The sequence below is a fragment of the Pipistrellus kuhlii genome, unplaced genomic scaffold, assembly GCF_014108245.1.
Source record: "Pipistrellus kuhlii isolate mPipKuh1 unplaced genomic scaffold, mPipKuh1.p scaffold_m20_p_2, whole genome shotgun sequence".
Classification (NCBI taxonomy): Eukaryota; Metazoa; Chordata; class Mammalia; order Chiroptera; family Vespertilionidae; genus Pipistrellus; species Pipistrellus kuhlii.
In genome coordinates, this window is record NW_023425515.1 from 58,796,382 (window position 1) to 58,811,617 (window position 15,236).

General features: G+C 41.8%; 1 protein-coding gene across 2 annotated transcripts in view; it reads right to left on the minus strand.

The window, feature by feature from the left end:
* Positions 1-1,683, minus strand: part of GRAMD1C (GRAM domain containing 1C) — a 73,733-nt gene extending 72,050 nt beyond the window's left edge. The window contains exon 1 of one of the 2 annotated variants that reach the window (XM_036445326.2): positions 1,552-1,683. In XM_036445326.2, the coding sequence (XP_036301219.1) occupies positions 1,552-1,578 (27 nt within the window). In that variant the 5' untranslated portion in view covers positions 1,579-1,683. The remainder of the gene's footprint in view (positions 1-1,551) is intronic. The other variant, XM_045583980.1, reaches the window with a different exon arrangement.
* Between the last annotated feature and the right edge of the window lie 13,553 nt (positions 1,684-15,236).

Genomic DNA, 15,236 nt, shown 5'->3' on the forward strand with positions numbered 1-15,236 from the left:
CTGCCTCCTGCACACCCCCTACCGGGGATGTGCCCAGAACCAATGTACATGCCCTTGACCGGAATCGAACCTGGGACCTTTCCGTCCGTAGGCCGACGCTCTATCTCCTGAGCCAAACCGGTTTCAGCAATCTTGGGCTTCTTAAACTCTACAAGTAACCATAATGTCCACAAGCTCCTGAAGCAAGAAACGATCCCCATACGCTATGCCATTAGAGCAGCAGTTACTGCCGGCACACTGGACTCTCTGCCAAAGGGAACCTGTGACTGTCCCTCCTCAGCTGCCAGTTGTGCCTCGGGTCCTAGAAGAAACAGCTTGCAAGCTCAGCACAGCCGCCAGGACTTCCTTCCGGTAGAACAGAACCACGTCCTCTGGCACAGCACACCTGCAGGAGGACATGGCCGGCCCTGCCCTCGCTCTTTTATCGCATGTCATGGTACTGGAAGAGGTCACCTCTCCTCGAAGCCCTTGGAATACCTGGGTAGCAACTTGGGTACGACTGAGTGAACAGCAATAGGAGTTCGGGTTCTTCAAACTCCAGTTGGAAGTTTGACGGACAAACTTGCTGTTAGGTGGACAGCATCACCACCATTGCACACGATGAGGCTCCCTGGAGACCCACTGCTTTGGATCCCTCACCCGAGATGTCCCTGACAAAGGACCCTATGATCAGAACTGGCTGAACTTCCCACGGTCGCCTTCACAGTGAATGCTCCAGTCAACAATTGGAGCCATCTGCACAGGTTTGGGCCTACACTTGGGCCACTGACTTAAGAGATGTACCCTTTGGCATAAAGGACTCTGAAACTCTCTCGCTTCCCAGATCCTCAAAATATAAATTAAGGTCACACCTGTCTCGACATAGACTAAAGCCATAATAATAGCCCTTGCCACGACACGTCTAATCCCCATCAGAGTTCCAAACATGACTCATGGTGACCCAGGCACTCATTTTTTTTCTCAAAACATACTTTGTCGGGATCTTGAACAAGGTATGCAAAGGAACCCTCATCTTCCTTCCCAGGGTGAGGATAGTGCTCAGAAGAAACACAGGTACTCCTGCAGCAGAAGTAGGCTTTCACTCTTAAGATTAAACAACCGGTTCTTCCATTTGCCAAAGAAGGTTCTAAACAAAACTAGTTTAAACCAAAAACAACGTGGTTGACAGCACAGTGATTTAAACTCTAGTCTGAGCTGGTAGTGAAGGGAAGGGAGCGAGGCTGGGTCAGTGTGACATCGTGACATCGGGTCAGAATGCTGACCAGGGGGCCGGAGTCCATGGGCCTGAGCGAGACATCTGGAACGGGACAGTCCGAGGCCAAACCCCTGCACCCCAGCCCGCCGAGCAGCAGACCTTCCACCGCGACCCGGAGGGCACGGGCTCGCGGGAAGCACGGGAAGCCCTCTCCTTGGCACCAACTCCCCCCACTTCTCCAAAAAGCACCCAGAAAGGGCAGGCAGGAACTAAGGAACCCAAGGATAGCGGGTTCCAACTCGGAGAAAGCTGGTAAGCCGCCTTTGGGGAGCCCGACCCTGCGAGGAGCAACTTACCAGGAGGACGGTCGGAGGACCCTCCATCGCAGCTCCCTCTGCCGCGGCCGCGAACCGCGCACGCGCCCCGCGTGGGGAGGGGGCGCCAACTGTGCGCCCCGCGCCCACCCGCGCCCCGCCTGCCCGCCTGCCCGCCCGGCCACCGCGGCCCCGGCCTGCGCCGCGCGCCCTCTGGCGGCGGGAGAGGGTCCCTGCCTCTCTGGCCAGCTCCTAACAAGGTGAAGTTGACTTGTTAGCGGGGAAGTCAGTCCTGGCCAGGGATCCGGATCCGGAGGAGCCTGGACCTACTTACCTACCTACCTACCAACCTCAAACTCCTGTGCCTGCCCCGAAATGGCATCCAGGCGCAAGTCACCCCAAAGTCCTCCTGCGCCCCAAGACATACCCGCTCCAACGTGCACAAAAGGGAATAATTGCATGGCCAAGACTTGTTCCTTCAAGGAAGGGATTGGAGTTACTGACTTGAGTATTGCGAATCCTGGTTTCCAGAAATGAAGCTATAAAAAAAACATTCTGCAACAATTTAGGAAGGTTGAATATGAACTGTATGTTAGGATTGGTTTGATAGAATAATTAATGATTTGTGGATACATTTATTGATGTTCATGTATGAATAATTCATACTTTGCGGTTATGTTGGGAAATATTTTTATTATTAGAAAATTTGTGCTCAAGTGTTTAGGAGTGAAGTGTTATAATGTCTGCAACTTGATTTCAAATGCTTCCACAAAGACAGTTGCCACAAACTGAGTGTGCTTGCCCACGCGCACGCGCAGACACACAGAGAAATTGATATGTTGACACCTAATCCCCTTTCTCCCTGGGAGGAAAAGGGATGCATTCTACCAATAGCACGTGGGCTCTTGCCACACACTGAATCTGCTGGTGTCTTTTTTTTTTTTTTTTAATAAATCTTTATTGTTCAGATTATTACAAATGTTCCTCTTTCGCCCCCCCCCCTCCATTGTTCCCCTCCACCAGGTTCCCACCCCGCCCTCTGTCCTTTCCCCAGCCCCCCATTGTCCTCATCCATAGGTGCACAGTTTTTGTTCAGTCTTTTCCCGAACCCCCCATTCCCCTTTCCCCCTAGAATCATCAGTCCACTCTCCTTCCATACCTCTGATTCTATTATATTCACCAGTTAATATTGTTCACCAGATTTTTTTAATTCCCTTGGTTTTTAGTTTCACTTGTTGATAGTTACGTATTTCTTGTTCATAATTTTTATCATTATCTTCTTCCTCTTCCTAAAAAAAACCCTTCATCAATTCATCTACTGGTGTCTTGATCTCAGACCTCCAGACTCCAGAATCCCAAGAAATAAATGTTTGACCTTTACACCATCCCATCTATGGTATTTTTGGTATAGCAACCTGAATAGATTAAGATAGGTAGATAGAGCCGAAACTGGTTTGGCTCATGGATAGAGCGTCAGCCTGCGACTGAAAGGTCCTAGGTTCGATTCCTGTCAAAGGCATGTACCTTGATTGTGGGCACAACCCCAGTAGGGGGTGTGCAGGAGGCAGCTGGTCAATGTTTCTCTTTCATCGATGTTTCTAGCTCTCTATCCCTCTCCCTTACTCTCTGTAAAAAAATCAATAAAATATATTTTTAAAAGATAGATAGGTAGATAACAAAATATTAACAATTGTTGCATTTATATGGAGGGTATACCACTCACTGTTCAATAATTCTTTTTCTTTTTTTCTTTTTTCTTTTTTTTTTTAACTAATCATAATGTAAAGATGGGGAGAGAGAAAGTCAAATCCAGTTCTACAGAAAGTTGAATATGGAGTATATTTTTATAATATAAATTACATGCTAGAGGACAAATTACCCAATAAGATATTTAATAAAAGATAGGGTCTTGTCCTGCAAAACTTAGCATAGGCTGCATTTTTCTTCACTATCATGTACAAGAATATCCTGATGAAAAAAACAACTACCTATTCTTTGAACTGGAAGCCACACCAAGAATTCTACTTTTCATTGAAGGAGTTTAATATTGCCAGTATATTTTCAAGATGAATGCTTCAAGATGAATGTGGTCATTATGTAAAGTATTTTTAATGTATTTCAAAAGAATTTTTTTAATTTGAATCAAATTCAAACTTACAGAAAAGTTGCAAATATGTTACAACAATCTTTTCCCTAAACCATTTGAAAGCAATCAACACCATCCCCTATCAATTCTGAATACCTTAGTGAATGTTTCCTACATACAAAGACATTCTCCTAATATATAAATAAATTAGAACATATTTAAAACCACATGACCAACAAAACTGGAAAATTAATATCATATCACTACCTTCTAATTATCACACCCCATTAAAATTCCGCTGATTTTCCCAATAATGTCCTTTATAGCAGAGAATCTAGCCCCAAATCACAATAAGTTGCCTTGTCTTCATCAGTGTTAAACTCTGCCCCCCGCACAGACTCCCTCCTCATCCACCTTAACACCCTTGTCCAGACATCGCAGTCCCTGCATTCTACACCCTCTTCACTCTGCTCAGGTTCTAAAACCCCTCCGAGTGCCACCCATACTGGGACAAGGAGGTTGTAGATAGAGGGTGTCCTTTCCCCTTACAGAGAGTATAAGGGAGTTTGCCCTAACATCCAGATAAGGAAGTCCCTGCCTTGAACTATTTTTGAGGGCTCTATTCTGGCCACAACCTCCTTTTCAAGATCACACTCTAACCTAGGGGTGTCGAACTCAATCAGAGAAGGGGCCAAAATCTAAAATCCAGCCTAAATCGCGGGCCGAATGGTTTACTGAACAGTCATAAACTGTCATTGTGATGGAAACGCAGCGGAGTGCAGTGATGACAGCGCGGTGCGGGCCACATTGCAAGGCCTGGCGGGACGGATTTGGCCCGCGGGCCTTGTGTTTGACACATGTGCTCTAAATAATGAGAACCCTGGAATTCCTTGCCCAATCTGTCCCAAACCCACTTCCAGGAACTTCAAAGTCCTCCTCCACAGGTTTGTGCTTCCAAGAGTGGATAACATCACTGGTGTGCACATGCTCAGGCTGTGGAGTTTCCAACAGATGGCTGTTTGTAAGAGTGAGGATGAGGGTTGGACATGTAGACTGGGGTGTCCATATATGTAAATTTGGGAATTATCATAATAACAATGGATTTTTAAAAATGTATGCAAACATGGGCGTCCATTTGTATTTTTGGCCCACGCTCCACAAATGCTAGGAGCAGGGCTTGTGAAAGGGAAATAATAAAATCAAAGAGACTAATTCAAAGCCTACTGCAATAACTCATAGATGAGGTGATGATTTGGACTGGTGTGGTAGTAATAGTAGTGGTGATTTTGAATGTATTTTGAAAGAAGAATAAAAATGATTTCCAGGTGGATTGGTTATGCAGTATGAGAGAGTAAAGTTAAGGACAACTCTAAAGCGATTGGCATGGACAACTGAAAGGATAGAACAGCGACTTACTATGATAAGAAAGCCTCAGAGAGGAACAATTAGGAGAGTTATGAGTTTTAAATATGTTAAGTTTTAAATTCCAATTATATGTTGAAGTGGAAATGTGGAGTAAGAAGTTGTATATATAAACCTGAAAATCAGAGGTTGTAAATTTGGGAATTATCATAATAACAATGGTTTTTAAAGCTATGAAAATGGGTGAGGTCACCGGGTGGCTAAAGATAGGTAGTAAAAACATTTAATAACTTGTCCCAGGAACACTCCAAGATATAGAAGTTGAGGGAATGAAAAGGAAACAGTAAAGACTCTGAGAAGGAATGGTCAATGAGATAGAGGACTTTACCCTAAAGCCAAAGAAAGTATTTGAAGGAGGCTGGAAAATCAAAGTTAATAAAGATGCTAATCCTATCCTATATAATAAAGAGGTCATATGCAAATTGACCATCACTCCAACACACAAGATGGCTGCCTCCATGTGATCAAAGATGACCAACCCCATGTGGACACAAGATGGCAGCTACAAGATGGCCAGCAGGAGAGGGCAGTTAGGGATGACCAAGCCTGGAGGGAGGGCAGTTAGGGGTGACCAGGCCTGGAGGGGAGGGCAGTTAGGGGTGACCAGGCCTGCAGGGGAAGGCAGTTAGGGGCAATCATACCAGCAGGAGAGGGCAGTAATGGGTGACCAGGTTGGCAGGAGAGGGCAGTTAGGTGTCAATAAGGCTGGCAGGAGAGTGGTTAGGGGATGATTTGACTGACAGGCAGAAGCAGTTAAGGAAGAGGCAGTGAAGTGGATAGGAGCCAGCAGTCCTGGATTGTGAGAGGGATGTCTAACTGCACATTTAGGCCTGATCCCAGTGGTTGGACATCCCTCAAGGGGCCCCAGATTGGAGAGGGTGCAGGCTGGGCTGAGGGACACCCCCCCTCCCTATGCACTAATTTCATGCACCAGGCCTCTAGTAAATCAAGTAAGATAAGAACTAAGAATAGTCTTGTGTTGCTCTGCATTTAGCAATCTGAATGTCATTAATGACCTGGACATAACAATTTCAATAGAGAATAGATTCAAAGGAAAGGAAAAGAAATATAAGGCAGCATGTAAAAACAATTAAGTTTTGCTCTAAATGAGGAAGTGAAATAGGCCAGAGGAAGAAGTATAATCAAAACAGGATTTGTTGTTTTGCTTTGTTGTGTTTTGTTTTTTGTTTTTGTTTTTTTGCTGTTGTTGTTTAATAAGAGAAAGTTTATTTATAAAGTCACAGAGGTAGAAGTGAGCCGGAGAGGGAATGGGCTCAGGAAACGAGTTACAGAGACAAAAGGGCCCTTGGAACATAGTAGAGAGGAAGGTAAAGGTAATGTGGGGACGGGGGGTAGAAAAGAAAGACGCTTAAGACGCAGGCTGAGTCCTTTGTCCTCTGTTTCGCTTTGTTTTAAAATCTTTGTGTGTTTTTTAAGATGGGAACAATAAATAGCATGTTTGAATACACATGGGAGTACTCATGAGAGGTAAAATTTCTGATAAAGGAGAGAGAGGGCTGAAGAGCTTGAATAGGAAAAGGGGTAGGATGTCATATGTAATTGGATAGGCCAGCCTCAGAAAGGAACATGAATTGTTCATCCTTAGTATCAAGAAACTAAATATGGGCATTAGTGCATGTACTTGAATGGACGTGGTGAGGTGAGGCTGTGGAAGTTCTCTTCTGGTTGCTTCAAAGCAGACCCTGACAGCTAAGAGATGCCTAGCACTCACAGCCAGACCATGGTGTTCTGTCACACATACAAAATTTCACACAACACCAATGTTAATACAGAAAACAAAAACAAACAAAAAAAAAAAACCCACTCTGTAACCATGATAGAGCAAGACAAAAACCAAGGCTACTCCATAATCATGTCTTCTACCCTGTTTCCCCGAAAATAAGACAGTGTCTTATATTAATTTTTTCTTCTAAAGTTGCGCTAGGTCTTATATTCAGGGGATGTCTTATCTTTCCATGTGCTAGGTCTTATTTTCGGGGAAACACAGTAGTAAACAGAGACAAAAAAGTGGATATAGTTCAAAGCATAAAAATGACCACATACCTGCCACCTATACACACGATACTGGCTAATATATGTGACTTCTCTTCTTCCCCAATCACAGTGTTAGCAACACTTTGTTCCTCCTCCATAAGATTAATTTATTAACACACCCAATCATAGAATTACTGCATCTTTTTGACAACATATAATCCAGAAGAAAGCCCCACTTCTTGAATCTCCTCCCCAAAATTAGCTAACACAAACCCAAATCCTATAGTAAATCCTTTTTAACACCCTTTACCTGAGGGGTCTGCATGATTCTCTGTGGTGTGCTTTCACCCTCATTGCAATGACTCAACAAACCCAATGCTGTTCAACTATAGATGCGTTACGGGGGCAGGGGTGTCTTGGCTGAAGGGCATTGATATTTCTTAGAGAAATATAATAGAGCCTGAAAGTGAATATGTAGGATAAGTGGTTGGAAGTTTGAGGAGTAAAGAGAAATCATGAAATACTTACTTGGGACCATAGGAAAAATGAAAGGATGAATGTATCAGGGAAACAGTAGGGTTGCTGGGCAACAGCAATTCCTGAGATTCATGACCGTGTATCTAAAGTGAGATCACACTGATACATAAAGAACTCCTGGAAATTGCTATGGAAAAACTACAATCAAGTAAAAAAATTAAAAAATTAAAAAAAAACTAAAAAAAAAAAAACCTGGTAAAGGATATGTCAGAAAGTTCACAGAAAATGAAATACAAATGGCTCCTAGAAAACATAAAAAGATGCTCAATTTTACTCTGAATACAATAGGACTTGAAACCAGTCTCCACAGGTGTGTGTTTTTCTGCAGTTGCACAAGTGCAAGCGCAGAGTGGGCAATGTTGGAAAGAGGAAAAGAGGTCTAAGACAAAGAGGTAACATTTCTTGGGAAAACAGGATGAGATCCAGTGGATAGAATAACTGTAGTCTCATAAGAGCTGAGGATACATGTGAAGCAGGAGCTGGTGATGGGATAAAGAGAGGAGCAAGCTGAGAGAGTTCCTATGTCATTTGCTAAAGGTATTGTGTTTCTAGATTTCATTTCATTAAACTGTGAATTATTTAAATCCACCCTGAGCCAATTTCTGAAATGGAATGCCTCATATTATCTAATGTAGCTCTATAACCCATGGTGTTAAATAAATAGAAATTTAACCCCTCTCCACCCCTTTGCTTTAATGATATCTAATAACCTCAGAATTTGAACATTGCTATTGTATTTTAAGTAGAAATGCTTTGCTTTTACAAAGATATAAGCCAATGTTTTCTAATAGACTATTGATAGTGTAATTAAATTCAGACATCGTTGAACATGTTGAGATAATGTTTTTCTTTATGTAATACTCTTTCTGGAAATTAGACTTATTTAGAAATGACTAATCTATTTTATTGAATCTAACAGGCCACAAGAGTATGTATTGGGGGAACAGTTTTTGAATCTCTAGTGAGATCATTTACAATTTAGCCAATATAATTCATGGGTAAGTGCTTTAATTCTGCCTTCTAAGAATAGAAATTGTGCTCAATGTTAGTAGAGCTCAATGCTAAATATATATAAATTGTAAAATTTGTAGTATTTTTTACGTAGCTATGTTTGTTGGAAACAGAGAAGAGAATACTACTTTCAGTGAGTATCTTGCGCTAGACAACCCAACAGTGCATTTTTAAAAAGTACACCCCCTGGAGAAGAGCATCAACATGTGATTCGGATCCTAGAACAGAAGAAAGGCATAGAAGAAAACATGTAGACTTGAATTTTCAATTCTCTCAAGATGCAGGCTACAATTTGAAGACCTTTTAGTGAAAACGTCTCAGTACAAGATGCTTTTCTGACCCTATTCAACATGGCTGGAAAAGTCAAGGGTAGTTCTTTCTACTTAGTGAGGGTTTCTGTAGAAAACAAAATGGTACAGAGGGAGGAAGTGGAAGGTAATGTGTTCAGTGCCCTCTAAGGTCAGCCTGAGAAAGAGATTCCCGTGCAAGTGACTTATTGAGGGGGCACGTTTAGGCGAAACTTACAAGGGAGTAAGGGAAGAAGGAGAGAAGAAGATGCTGCTGTGAAGGTAGCTGAAGTCTGTCCTTAGCCTGATTCCACCGGGAGCTCAGCATGAATGTCATTACAGACTGTCTCATCCTGAGGTAAGAGGATTGGTCATTGAAACTCACAGAATGTCTTGCAACCACTGCCAGGTGTGGGGGTTGACACAGTGCTTCACCTTCCAGGCATTGCCAGATGTGGCACCTCCTGTTGGTCTAGGACAAGTTTCAGTGTGAATGTGCTGCTCTGAGCTCTTATCCAACACTCACCTGGAGGATGGATGAGCTGGACAGGTTAGGGACTACAGGCAGTTCACCAACAGGGTCAGACACAGGTAATATTTTTCCTTGTGATCTTTTTTACTTTACCCTAACAACTCATCACTTACTTCAATTGCATATTTTTGTATTCAATTTACTGGAGGTAATACTGGTTAATTTCATATTTTAACCCCAGAACATTTTTGGTAATAGCCATTAAAAAATAAAACTGGCCCTGGCTTGTTTGGCTCAGTGGATAGAGTGTTGGCCTGCAGACTCAAAGTTCCCAGGTGTGATTCCAGTCAAGGTCATGTACCTTGGTTGCGGGCACATCCCCAGTAGGAGGGGTGCAGGATGCAGCTGACTGATGTTTCTCTCTCATTGATATTTCTAACTCTCTCTCCCTATCCCTTCCTCTCTGTAAAAAATCAATAAAATATATTTAAAAATAAAAATTATTCACGAGAAAGTATTTACTAGTTTGGCTTCCTCTCCAAGCAAGTCCATGTAATCTTGGATTTCACAACTAAATCTTGCTTACATTAAAATGTTTACGGTTGAGAAATAAAGATAGCAGCATGGGTAAACACCTGAACTTGCTGCCTCAGGCAACCACTTCAAAACTACAACTACAAGACAAAACAGACATCATCCAGAACCACAAGGGCAGACCAACACAGGCATTGCCCCCTGGTGGTCAGTGTGCTCCCACAGGGGGACCACTGCTCAGTCAGAAGCCCTGAGTTGGGCTCATGGCTGGCAAGTGCAGCAGCAGGAGCAGGAGCCTCTCCTGCCTCAGCAGCAGTCAAACATCCCAGAGGGCTCCTGGACTTGAGGGTGCAAACTGGGTTGATGGACCCACCCTCGAGTTCCATCATAGTGAGTGGTTGCTCCACATTTGGTCAATTTGTATAGTTGCCTTTTATAATATAGGACTATGCAAAAATAGTTAATGTCCAGAGAATGCTTATTTAAATTTACACTGAGTGGCCAGATTATTATGATCTCTGAATGCATAATAATCTGGCCACTCAGTGTATTTGTATCTCAAATGGGTACCAAAAGTATTCTAGACTTTTACTGGAGATCAACCACCTATTTGCCCTGAGCTTTCTGTAAGCCAGTACAAAGGGGAAAACTGATCAGGTGTACAATTTATAGTTCTTTGGTATCAAATAGATGAGGTACTCAAGAGAAGTACACTGAGTGGCCAGATTATTATTCATCCAGAGATCATAATAATCTTACCACTCAGTGTACCACTCAGATAACACACGATATCTCCTGTGTTACCTTTCATTATCTAAACATTCAATAAAAATACTTGTTTCTCCAAACTTGCCCATAGTAAGAATTACTATGGGCTATTTGTTAAATTGACTCATATATCCTTCCTCCAAAATAGATCCAATTCAGTTTGGTTTGGTGCAGGCCAGAGAACCTGTATAATTCATATAGTCCCCACATGTTCTTAGGTTCAGAAAAACTTCAGGAACAGCTAATTAAGACATGTATAATTATTTAAAATATCAAACCTTCTTTTGACAGTTGTCTATTGCTGCTTTGAGGACTGTAGTATGTGACACCTGACTACATGTTAGTATGCAACAGGCTACAGCGTAGTTAATGAGCCAAGGTATTCTATGACTGTGTCCAGCTAGCTTTTCTCTGTTTTAAGAACAGACTATTTCCCAAATCCTGATCACCTGCCTGACAAGGTAAATTATTGGTTTCAAAGAAAACTGATAGTTCCTGAACTGAAAAATTCAAATAGGAGAAGATCCAAGACGATGATGAAATAGGCAGAAGTTATACTCACCTCCTCCCAGGAGCAATATAAAAGTGCAACTAAGATATACAACAATCCCCTCCTAGCTGAGACACTGCTGATCCTCACAGCCAATTGGCTTGGAGATCAACACTTCCCAGTGATATCAACAACAAGCAAGGCTTAACAACAAGACTACACACACAGCCCACAAAGGGCTGCACCAAGACTGTCCACCTCAGGTAACTCGGAAGGCTGTGCTACTGGGCTCTACCAGAACACCTAGCATACAAAACTATCCCATCAAATCAGGGAAGCAGCTAAAATGCAGAGAAGAGGCAGGACACAAAGGAAGGAGATGGAAGAAAGTAAAAGAATGGACATTGAGTTCAAAACTACAGTTATAGGGTTTTTCAAGAATTTCCTAACAAAGGTTGACAAAATAAACGAGACTTATGAGGATATGAAAAGGGATCAACTAGAAATAAAGAATACATTGTCTGAAATAAAAACTGTTATACAGAGTCCTATAAACAGAATGGAAGATCACAAGAATCAAGTCAAAGATTTAGAACACAAAGAGCCAGAGGACACTCCTCCGCAGAAGCAACAAGAGAAGAGAATCCAGAAAGTTGAAGATAATGTAAGAAACCTCTGGGACAACTTCAAACAAACCAACATCAGAATTATAAGGGTCCCAGAAAAAGAGAGAGAGCAAAATACCTAAAGCATATTGGAAGAAATAGTGACAAAAAACTTCCCCCACCTGGTGAAAGAAATAGACTTACAAGTCCAGGAAGCACACGGAACCCCAAACAAAAGGAATCCAAAGAGGACCACACCAAGACACATCATAATTAAAATTCCAAGAGCAAAAGACAAAGAGAGAATATTAAAAGCAGCAAGAGCAAAGCAGGTAGTTACCTATAAAGGAACACCCATACGATTGTCAGCTGATTTCTCAACAGAAACAATGCAGGTCAGATGGGAAAGGCAAGAAATATTCAAGGTGATGAATAGCAAGAACCTACAACCAAACATACTCTACCCAGCAAAGCTATCACTCAGAATCGAAGGCCAGATAAGGAGCTTCACTAATAAAGAAAAGCTAAAGGAGTTCGTCACCGCCAAACCAGAATTATATGAATTGCTGAAGGGGGTTCTTTAGAAGAGGAAAAAGATAAAGATAAAAATTATGAACAACAAATACGTAACTATCAACAAGTGAAACTAAAAACCAAGGGAATTTAAAAAATCTGATGAACAATATTAACTGTTGAATATAATAGAATCAGAGGTATGGAAGGGGAGTGGACTGATGATTCTCAGGGAAAAGGGAAGTGGAGAGTGCAGGAAGAGACTGAACAAAAACTGTGCACCTATGGATGAGGACAATGGGAGGTGGGGAAAGGGCAGAGGGTGGGGCGGGAACCTGAGGGAGAGGAGCAATTGAGGGGAGGAAAGAGGAACATTTGTAATAATCTGAACAATAAAGATTTATTTTTTTAAAAAGATATAGAACAATCAACCTGAATAACCAACTGAAGACAAGCTGAACAGATGTTTTTTAACCAAGGATATATAGAAGAGGCCACAACAAGATTGGTAGGAAGGATGAAGATGTGAAAAGGGCTGGCCCTGCATGTGCTGCAGTCCAAAGGGTTATTTCATCTGCAAAGGTCCCCTCTCAGGATCTCAATATACACTTTTTGAAAGAGGACATACAGAAGGCCAAGAGACATTTGAAAACATGATGCAAATTGAAATGACAATGCAGTACCATCTCATACTTGTCAGAATGACTATCATCAACAAATTAACAAATGACAAGTGCTGGCGAGGATATGAAGAAAAAGAAATCCTTGTGCACTGCTGGTGGGAATGCAGACTGGTGCAGCCACTGTGGAGAACAGTATGGAGTTTCCTCAGAAAACTAAAAATGGAATTCCCATTAGACCCAGTGATCCCACTTCTAGGAATATATCCCAAGGAATAAGAAGCACCAATCAAAAAGGATAAATGCACCCCTATGTTCATAGCAGTATAATTTACAATAGCTAAGATTTGGAAACAGCCTAAGTGCCCATCAGCAGATGAGTGGATTAAAAATGGTGGTACAGCCAAAACCGGTTTGGCTCAGTGGACAGAGCATCGGCCTGTGGACTGAAGGTCCCGGGTTCGATTCCGGTCAAGGGCATGTATCTTGGTTGCAGAAACATCCCCAGTAGGGGGTGTGCAAGAGGCAGCTGATTGATGATTCTCTCTCATCGATGTTTCTAACTCTCTATCCCTCTCTCTTCCTCTCTGTAAAAAAATCAATAAAATATATTTTTAAAAATGGTGGTACATCTATCTGCACAATGGAATACTATGCTGCTATAAAAAATAAGGAATTCTTACCATTTGTAATAGCATGGATGGACCTGGAGAGCAGTACGCTAAGCGAAATAAGCCAGTGGCAGAAAGATAAATATCACATGATCTCACTCATTTGTGGAATATAATGTACAACATAAACTGATAAACAAAAATAGATCCAGAGACATAGAAGCATTGAAGAGACTGTCCAACCTCAGAGGGAAGATGGGGATGGGGGGTCAGAGAGTGTAAGTGAGAACAACCAAAGGACTTGTATACATGCATATAAGTATAACCCATGGACACAAACAGTAGCGGGGTGAGGGCATGTGCTGTAGGGTGGAAATGGCCAGAGAGAGGTCAATGGGGAGGGGAGGGGGGCATAGACTTTAAACAATAACAAATTTTTTAAAATGAGGATAATTGATGAGACATTTGGGACAACATTAAGTGTAATAACATCTACATCATAGGGATATCAGAAGAAAAGAGAGAGAGCAGGAGATTGGGAACCTATTTAAGAAATTATTGAAAACCTCCCTAATCTGGTGAAAACAAGTGCAAACAAGATGAACTCAAAGAAAATTCATGCCAAGACATCATAATTAAAATGGCAAAAGTTAAAGACAAAGAATATTAAAAGCAGTAAAAGAAAGTTACATACAAATGAAACTTCCATAAGAGTATCAGTTGACTTCTCAACTAAAAAATTCCAGGCCAGAAGGAAATGGCACAAAATATTCAGTGATGAAAAGCAAGGACCTACAACCAAGTCTACTCTACCCAGCAAGGCTATTATTTAAAACTGACAGAGATTGCAATTGCAAAAGAAATTGTTTTGGAGTGTTTCCCCCCCCCCCCCCCCCCCCCCCCCCCATTTCTTGCCTATGTTCATTGCAGCATTATTCACAGTTGCCAATATGGTTGCAAAGAGAACTGAGAGTTTCTAAACTGAAAAATTCAAATAGAAGGGGATCCAAGATGGTGAAGTATCCTTTGATAGATTATTAGAAAAAGAAGATATGGTACATATATACAACAGAATACTACTCAGCCAGAAGAAAAGATGAAATATTGGCATTTGCAACAACATGAATGGATTTTGAGAATATCATGCTATGCAAAATAAGTCAGACATAGAAAGTTAAGAACCATATGATTTCACTCACATGTATGATATAAAACTAAAATCAACAAATGAACAAACAAGAAAAACAAATAAAACTCATAGACATAGACAACAGAATGGTGGTTACCAGAGGAAAGGGAGGTGGTGGAATAAATGGTAAAGGGGGTCAAATATATGGTGACAGGGTTGATTCTGGGTGGTGGACACACAATGCAATATATGATCCTATATAATAAAGAGGCAATATGCAAATTTATCCTCACACCCTTCTCTCTCTAAAAATCAATTTAAAAAATTAAACCCTCTTTAAAGAGGTTCTCTTTAAAAAATAAGCAAACTTCCTTTCAAAGCATTTTTATTGGTTTCAGAAAGGAAGGGAAAGGGAGAGAACCATCAATAATGGGACAGAACCATTGATCATCTGACTCCTGCACACTCCCTACTGGGGATGGAGCCCACAACCTGGGCATGTGTCCTGACCTCCCGGTCAAACCATGGCCTCCTGGTTCATAGATTGATGCTCAACCTCTGAGCCACACTAGCCAGTCAACAATGGCTTTTCAGTTACTTAAGCCATCTTGCTTAAGGAACCTGAAGCAGTTGCTAGAGGTGCTGTA